Consider the following 9491-nt stretch of genomic DNA (forward strand, 5'->3'; position numbering starts at 1 on the left):
TCACATGGTAAAACAAAAGCACTACATATAACAGAAAGGTTTGTCCTACACCTTATAATCTTAGGTTTCTTAACCTTGGTTATTTCTTGGTTTAGTTAATGGATACATTTATGGTTTGGCAAAATAACTATTTTAAAATAAACTGTACATTTAAAAAGCACAATTTATATTCATTTGAAGTTACCATTGTAATTTTTACAAAACTTGGCTGGGTTTCAGTTGCTGGGCTTTAGGTATTTTGCTGGTTCTGCTGGATTTGTAAAACCCCAGAGAACTGGGAATGGAATAAGTCTGTTCACTGTTATTATTAGTCTCTAATACACACTGTTGGTGACCCACTGGAACCTAAATCCTAGCCATTCTTCATATATCTGTTGAAGACTGGGGGCTTTGGACTTAGTTCATACACAACATTTGCCTCAGAAGCAAGGTTCCAGGTTTCCACAGGAGCTCCAATTTCATGAATCACTAGAAAAATGAACTGGCAAACAGTACCTGGACCCCAATTCTACAAATTGCTCTAACCCCACTATCTGAAACAGCTTAGTAGTTTCAAAGGCTTCAAAGGAACAGGTCCAGAATCAGTCATTGCTCCAAAAGGACAAGGTGCCACTGAACCTGAGAGGCCAAAGAGAGCAGCAATGGAACACGTGGTGTGGGAACACTTACCCTGCTCCCACGACAGCGGGCAAAGGATCAGGCAAGAAGGCTCATAACAAGATCAGACAAAAGAGAAAACACTGAATCATGTTAAAGTAATTACCAGAAAATAAGACTTCTGCAAAATATTTGCAATCAGCTCGCTGGAGCCTTCAGGCTCAGTCTTGCACTGGGCTGCCTGTGGCAGCACCACCCCAGGAGGCGCTCCAGGAAGAGCGGGTGACTCAGTCGCAGTTCCTCCCTGGCTCCTTCCTCCCGCATGGCAAAACAAATAACTGCAGCCTGTCCCACCGCAGCACGTTACTGCCAAGCAGCCGGACAGCACCGCCAGCACAGCCCCGCTCCCCTGTGCCTGCCCTGCCCCCGGGACAGTGGGGCACACACACCCCACTGGCTCTTCACCCCAGAGTCTCTCCTCTCCCATCTCCCCTCACCAAAAACTGCTGTCTAAAGCGGCCATAAGGGACACATTTACTTCTCACTACTGCCCTGGGGTGCTACTGGGAACTGGAATAATCTAGCACGGAGATAGCATCAGCATGAAAAATAAGAGAATCCTAGTTAGGAAGAACGTGTGTCGTCACTAGATAATGATAACCACATTTAATGGGCACAAGCATGAAGGCATGAATTTCAGAGATTTCTCACTTGTTTTAAAAAATAGGGGCTTATTATAAAAATGCCCAATTACACCATCAGGCACTATACAATATTTATGATAAAAAAATCACTATAATTAAATGCTAAGTGCTGATTTCAACTATTTAGCAGTGGAGCAATAAAATAAGCAGATACCTTTAAATCATTATTTTCATAGAGAAATTGCAGAATACAAAAGTAGCTAAAAAATTACCTGTCAGGACCTTAAACATCCCATAGTAAGATTTAAGCTGAAAGGATTCTCAGATCCATTTTTTTTTTCTGCAAGCTTACAGTGGAGCTAGTATATGGGAAAAGAGTGAATTCCTGCCCTGAGTTAGTTACAATATCACCTAGAACTAGACACTTGGGAAAAACAAAGGCATATACAGAGGCTAAAAATAGTGAAGATCTGAAGCAGCGAGGCAGTTCAATCCACAGGGGCCACGTCTGCACATGCCCCTTTGCTGAAGGACCTAGGTTTTGTTCATTAGTATTGGAAAACCTTGGAAGATTATATTACAAAATATTTAAAGTTGAAAAAATAGTTCCAAAACATAATCTTTCTTGAGAAATAGCATTCAAATCACTAGAAATCAAGGGCATTCCCAATAGATATTCTCAATAATCTGTCATAGACAGGAGAAAAAAGGCTTCCACAATAAATATTACAAATAAGTAATGCTCCTGGATGAATGGTGATAAAAACAACCAGCAAGCAGTAGTGAAGCTGTGGCAAACCAGGCGTTGTACTATCCTTAAGCAGGATGCAGTGCACACTGTCCTGACCAGGGACAGAACTCTGTCAGTCAATGATTTGAAAGTGGCCATGCCACCTTCTTTTCTTTTTAGTGTAACTGATGTTACACCAAGGAAAGACCTCCAGCACAGCTCCAAATTTGCAAGGCTCAAGTGCTGTCAGTGTGCCAGACTCACCATTACAGGGCAAAATAATGGATGGATATGGAGCTTCTAGACTGCTTTCACTCCAGTTGTTAACTTGCAGAAGTTGGGATGGATGATACTAAAGAATTCTTCACATTACATAAAGAATTCTTCTGTCAAAAAAAAAAAAAAAGAAAAGAAAAACAAAAAGAATGCAGCCCATTTCCATTCATGTTTCTGACAAACTTTTGCTTTTCTTGATAGATTTTCAGCTAAAATAAAAATTGACTTACAGATTTCCAGTTCAAACTAGATGTCCTATAAACCAAATACAGCTGATTATTCCTTCCATCCATCCATCCTTCTCATTTACCAAGAGCAAAACAAAACTTGTTGAAGAACACATTTTAAGGCAAGAATAATGACCATTCCCAACCCTATAGTTCCATTTTTATTGCAAATAAAACAACCCTGAATGTCTTCCATCAGCTTCAGAGGCTGGGAGGGAGTGGGAAGAATGATGTGCTACATTACAGTGGAGGAAGTACATACGCCAACTGGAAAAATGGACTATAAAAAGCTTTTCTTTCACAAACATGAGGAAGCAACCAACACCCTCAATTGTTGAAGCAAAAGCAAGGAGGCCTAAACACACTACTAGGAAAAAAATTTTTAAAGTTCTGCAATGTGTCACATGTTCCCAATTACTCTCAGATTTGAGAGCCTGGTTTGATAAGGTCTGAGCAAGAGCAAAAGGGCACAAATGCTGTGGAATTGTAGCAGGCTGGAGACCCTGCTCACACTATCACCTGGTTTTCTGGCACAGCACTATGGACTCTCTCCCCCTCTGCAACCTACTGCAAGTTGGGTGAGGAGCCCTCTGCACCTGGAACAAAGGATCAGAGTGCAAAACCAGGCCACAGTGCTGCACTGCAGGAAAGGTGGTGCCACCAGGGCAACTGCTTCTGCTCCAAGGGCCTTTCCTGACCAGCAGCATCCTCAGCTGCACGGCAGAACACATCCCCTCCAGTTAACCCAGGAACGTGGTTCACCCAGCTCAGAACCCGTGCGGCACACAAGGGCAAGAATTCAAAGTACAACTTCAGAAGGTGAAACCAGCCCATTACAGAAGAGGAGATTTATTAGAACAAATAGGTAAATACTGGCAGGACAGAGATGCAAATTCTAACAAAGCAGACTGAAGAAAAGGGAGGTAAAGAGTGAAGTTGGCCACACTGATTTTACATGCTTTGGAGAGACTTTGGAGTCATAACCCTCCAGTTACAGAGCTTGAACTTGTCAACAATTATTTAGTGAGTGTAATGGAGCTAGGTCAGAACACAGATACACAACCCAGTGATTCTACTAGTCCTTACAAAAATCATTCCTACCCCAGCAGTCACTGTGTGAAAGGACATTAATGGTAGAGATTTGGGTATGCAATGAACCTATAGCTCCAAATTAATTTCACTTAGAAATTTCTTACATGGTTTTGAGTATCTACCACTTGTAAATGACTACAAATGAAAACCAGAGATGCCATCACACAATTTTCAAGCGGAAGCAGGTAGCCCGCATTCTCTCCCACCCCTCAACATGTAAATTGTCTCGGAATTTTTGAAAATAACAAGAAACACACTAACACTTGGAAAACCAGTCTGGGATAAAACTGCACTCTTCTTCCCCTGCTACTTATTTAGGGTAGGTGTTATCATTGCTTTGCTCACAACACACAGACAGCTTAGCACTTCAAACACCAGGAGTGCCAACACAGGAGAAACCAGCCTGCTTTGTCCCTGGCATTAATGGTCAATGCAAAACAGAATACTGGATTCTTGAACATATTTTCTTTAATCTGCAGAAGGCACATGAAGGAGTTCTGTCAGGCCATTCTCCTGATTTCAAAGTGAGAATCCATGGCTTTACAGAGCTCTGCTCAGACATGGCTCTGAGGAACCTCATTCCTAGATGGCTCCTATTCTCCCACCTTCATATCTGTGCTCAATTTATCTCATTGTCTGGGTGGGTATGTGGTTCACTGTTGTGTTTTTCACATTAATTGTGTCCATGGGTCTCTCCACAGCTCACACTGTGTACACTTAAAGTCTTTGACAGATCTTGTTAGCAGCTCTACTTTTCCCACCTCCTAACACTGATGAGGACAGGTCTTCTCTTAAATAGCCTCACTGCTTTCTCACAGCAAAACTGGCACTGTGGACTGCCAACTGACTCCTAATAATTTCTTTCCATGTGCACAGCATCATACAATTCTACAATGTAAATTAAGAAAAAATAATCCTCCAATCTTACATAATTTTCCTTTTTCTAGACATCATGAAGTTCCTTTTGTGATACTCAAACTCAAATGTCAATGATAGAAACTTGCATTTTAAGAAGAGGCAAGCAGAAATTTCCCATCAACTGAACACATTGTGCTACGCTTCTGGGCACACATTACAGTATCTTTTTCGCATCACACCTACTCTACTAAATATACAAAACACTGTGCAAGTGATAGTTTTGTCAGCCACCAGCTAATCAAATGAAAAATTATTAGGCTTAGAAAAATAATAAAAGCAGAAGCCAGCTGTGCATTTGTTGGATGAAAATCCCAGTGTCTCCCATGTTAGCTCATGTGTATTTCAATTTCTGGGAAGAAAATAATGGGAGTTTCTCCACCCTTTCTCATGTGAGCCATAAAACAGATTTATTACCTAGGATATATTCTGTGTTTTCTCCTGAGGAAAAAAGAAAGTGGTGGAACAAGTTCATTTTTTTCCCTTCTAAAACAAGGATTTTCTTTATAATAAACACAGAGCTTAATTTTGGTATCATATGGCCCTTCTATTTAATGCTCTGGTCACACTTTTTGCCTTCCTAAATCTTGAATTGTTGCATTTTCATTTCAGTGGGGAATCTACAGCTGCTCCAGCTGTCTGAGTGTGAAAAGTCTGTCCTCAGATTCCTATCTGGTGTTTTAAAGCAAAATCTTTCCCTCCCCTAAATCAAAGAAATTTAGCATCTACTGAAAAACTATGGAATAACTGAAACAAAAAGAAAAGCTAAACATTAGTCTATGTTTCTTTTTCAAATAGTTCCTGCTCTGCTTTACCTTACACTCAAATGTCACCCAGTGGCTCTGGGAAACTCAGGCTGCAGATCCAGAGGTTTAGGACAGGGTTGCATCTCATCTGGGAAGGTTATCCTGTACAAACAACTATTTTTTTTACTGTAATGGTCACCTTATGACCTTTAAAAATAAATCATGAGAAAGAAGATTTGCTGACTAAAAGATTTTTTTTTTCTCCTAAAACTCTTAATTTGCTCACAGTATCATGTTACGATTCTAAAGACCTGTGCTGGTAAATCCATTTACAGAAAAGGTGACTTCCTCTGGAACTTCTGCTTTTGAGATGCAGAAGAGACTGATTCCTATTTTAAACACTTCTGAATCATTATATAGCCTGGATCCTCCAGTTTAGCGGTCTGGAAACTTTCAAGGCTAAGGCATCCCTTGTTAAAATGACATCCAGTAACACGGCTTTTTAAAGTAAATCTGTTGACTCTGATATTTGCAGCCTAAACGTGTTCTACAGTCTCCCATTGCTAACCAGCACCTCTGGTTTAATGAGTCACCTTCCTCAACACGGCAAACCTGACATCTCTCAAAGTTTCAGTTCTTCCGAATAATCCCATGATATATGAGCGTTTACACCAAGTCATAAATGCCAGTGAGACAATTTTTGAAATGACGAGCATTAGCTGCATATAATTAAAATGTACCATAGGAAGTGCATTCATTACAGTTGTGAAATTATTTTATTGCTTATGAAAATAAAAAAAAATTGCACTTTTAATAATACAACTGTGCCAGCACAGAGCTCAAAAGGAAGCTGGCTTGCTTGGGCAAAAAACTGTGCAGGTTTTTATAGAAGATCTGTTTCATTCTCAGTGTTTTGTGATCACTTACACTGCTCCACAGAGACCAGTAATTTGGAAACTAAAACCCCAGTAGCTGAAGAGTTTTCAACCTATTACTAATTTGAAATTCTTCATTTGTATATTTTAGTGCAGTCAAACTGCACTCTTACAAAGAGAGCATAAATGCATCCACACAGATATTCAGAGGAGGAAAACACTGTTATTGCCACTAGACTTACCTTTTTTCTTTATAAAGACAACAAACGCAACAAACATGTAATACTGTGTTGAGATTCCAAGTTTGTACAGAAGTATCAGCACTACAACTCAAAAAAGGTGTCCAAAAAGCAAAGTTCAACCTTTGTTTTAATCAAGGTTGTCTTCACAAAGCAAGAAATAGCACTAGCATGCATCTATAATCCAGCTGCAACAGGACAATTTATTACAGAAGAGCAGTCATAGTAGCTATTTTTTCCCAATGAAGACAGTGCTTCATAGAATATAATTTTAAAAAATCAGAATCTTCATCTGAGCTAATTAGCAATGACTGGTTTAGTTACTATTGATCCAATAAAATAGTACATTGTTATGGCTGAGCTTGCAGAGAAGTAGTACTCAAATTAAAAATAAGACCTATACAAACACAAAGCATAATACAGGCTGATGTACTTTGTGGTAGAGAGCCAAAAAAATGTGTCTCTTTAGAATATAATAACATATACAAGTCAGTAATTTAACAATTCTCTGCAAAAAGAAACTCACAGTATTCTAAAATGCTCAGAAAACGCGTAAACATACTTAGTCAACAGATCTGCTCCCTAAATACCTTCCCATTCCAACACTGTAATTCCAGTGCTTAAAAATAAGTCTCTACACAAATTAACCAAAATCAGACAATCTATCTCATATTAGAAACCAGCATCTATTCCAGTGCATGCACCAACATAATTCCCATCTGCAGAATCTTTAAAACTGATAATCACACATCCAAGCCAGAATAAACAGAGTTTGACTTGCTGATTGCAGGGTATTTTTAAAACAAGAAAAAACTAGTTTACCTGTAAATCAATGGAAGCGTTACTAGGAATCATTAAAAAACAAGAAGTTGCTCCAGTAGCTTTTTAAAAATCTAGCAATTTAGTTACAAATAAAAATTTTAAGGATTCCTTATACTTCTTGTAACTTAGGCAGACAGGACACATTTTTTATGACATTTCCCAGTCACGGAGCCCTCTCTAAAAGCTGCACAGAAATGCTGCTAAAATCGGAGGTTTCAGGAAGGAGCTTTGGAAGGATGAAAGAGACTGTGCTAAAAAGTGTGGCAAAATGCTCCTCAAAACAATTCCCAGAGGAAAAAGTTACACACATATTTCCACCGCGTGTGGTCTGTTTTGTCCAGAGCACACACCATGCTTGCTTTTTACCTTTTCCATTTCAAAAAGAAGCTGCTGTATCTGAAACCGGGATTGTTTCCCTACTCAAAACTGGCATTTGAAGGAGTTGTACAAGGCAGTACCGTTATTTTAAACAACCAGCACTGCTGAGGAGAAAAACACAGCAAAAGAACGCGCATGTCGGAGGTCAGTGCGCGATGTCGCGCTCGCAACAACGCGGCCGCGCTGCCGCGCCGGTGATGGGCGCTGCCCCGCACTGCCGCCAGAGGGCGCCAGCGAGAGAACCGGCCGAGCCGACTCCTCACCTAGAGCGGGCCCGGCAAAGCTAGAGCTCCGAACAGTTGATAAATACATTATTTTTCCTATTGTACTTGGCAGTAATATGTTTTCTTGTTAAATGCTTCCAACTGAAAGGTATTAAAGCACTTTTAGGTGTTCCTGAGGACTGCCACTATTCTTTTGCAAATGGTGGGGAGAGACCCACCTGAGGCCGTGCCTTCCTTCAACAGAACCATGTTCAATACTCAGCCAACGCTGTTTCTGCCTTACCTCCGTCTGCTCAAGCAGTGCAGCGTCGCTTAAATACCTAAGAATACTTATTTAAACCTATTTCACAGTACCGAGTTTACTATGGGGAGCTGTAAAATTTAGTACACTAGAACTGTGAGCTCCATTACCACCGCTGATGCTGATGCCTGCGGAACTCAGAGCACACACACGGGTATCACCACCGCCAGAGGAACTCCTGCAGGGACTGTGCAAGCAAACTGCTGCAGAGCATCAAGGAGATGCAGACCATAATCAAAACATTACTTTTTTTGAGCAGATGCCTCACGCCAGCCACAGATGCGACATCTCCCTCACTGTGCTGGCTTGTGCTTCTTCCTGGGGCTGTGTGGGGCTCTGCAGGGCCGTGCAAGGCCGCGAGCAGCTTCAAAAACCCACGAGTGGCTATGCAGGGCCGTGAGGGACTCTGGAACTCCGTGCAGAGCTCTGAGAGGTCACGCGGGGCTCTGAGGGGCCGTGGGGCCATGAGGGGATCTGGAGCCGTGCGGGGCTCTGAGGGGCCATGAGGGGCCATGAGTGGTTCTAAGGAGCCGTGCGGGGCCGTGAGTGGCTCTGAGGAGCCGTGAGTGGCTCTGAGGGGCGGTGCGGGGCCATGAGGGGCCGTGCGGGGCCATGAGGGGCGGTGCGGGGTCGTGAGGGGCCGTGAGGCTCTGTGAGGCTCTGTGAGGCGCCGCGCGCCGCGGGCGGTGGGTGACGTTGCCTGCGTCGCGCGCCCCGCACGCGGCGGCCGAGCCTCCAGCGCGTCGTTGTCCCGGCAACGCCCCGCGCGTGCGCACCGCACCGCCACCTCCTCCGGCCAGTGAGGCGGCGCCGCGCCGGTGACAACAGAGTCGTCCCAGCCTGATCCGACCCCGCCGCCACCCCCGCGGCCGAGAGTGCGGTTCCCCCCTCCTCCCTTCCCCCGCTCACCGAAAACCCTTCCGCCCGGCGGGGCGGGTGCGTGGTGGCGATTATTCGGCGATCCCCGCGGGAACCAGGCGGACGCGGAGGAACGCCGAGCCGCGCACGTGACGTCACGGGCCGGCGGGCGGCGCGCACGCGCTGTCGGTGCCGGCGGGAGCGAGCGCGGCTGCGGTCGGGGCTCGTGAGGGGCTCCCGCTCACGGCTGCCCGCAGCGCCGGCGGCGGCACCGGCACCGGCAGCAGCGCAGCCCCCGCCGAGCAGCGCCGCTCCGAGCGTCCTGCACAGCATCCATTCATTGCTGTGCATGGTGTTACCGCATGCCTGAAGTCATCTGTCTCTTCCAGGAGCCACTGTGAACTTGGATTTGTTGCGGGATAAAGACCCTGTTCTTTCAGTGCAACACAGGCATATAAGTTTCCCAGGTCCTGCAGGAGAACTTCCTTAGATAAAAAAAGTTGCCTCCTGAAATGGTTCCCAATGGAAGTTACTGATTAGATGTCACAACTGAACTAAATCAGGCAA

At 43.8% G+C, this 9491-nt stretch overlaps 1 protein-coding gene across 2 annotated transcripts in view; it reads right to left on the minus strand.

The window, feature by feature from the left end:
• Positions 1-9285, minus strand: part of GNB1L (G protein subunit beta 1 like) — a 42769-nt gene extending 33484 nt beyond the window's left edge. For both annotated transcript variants that reach the window (XM_072936304.1, XM_030285472.4), the window contains exon 1: positions 8976-9285. In XM_072936304.1, the coding sequence (XP_072792405.1) occupies positions 8976-9275 (300 nt within the window). In that variant the 5' untranslated portion in view covers positions 9276-9285. The remainder of the gene's footprint in view (positions 1-8975) is intronic.
• Between the last annotated feature and the right edge of the window lie 206 nt (positions 9286-9491).

The sequence above is a fragment of the Taeniopygia guttata genome, chromosome 15 (genome assembly GCF_048771995.1).
Source record: "Taeniopygia guttata chromosome 15, bTaeGut7.mat, whole genome shotgun sequence".
In the NCBI taxonomy this organism is placed as follows: domain Eukaryota; kingdom Metazoa; phylum Chordata; class Aves; order Passeriformes; family Estrildidae; genus Taeniopygia; species Taeniopygia guttata.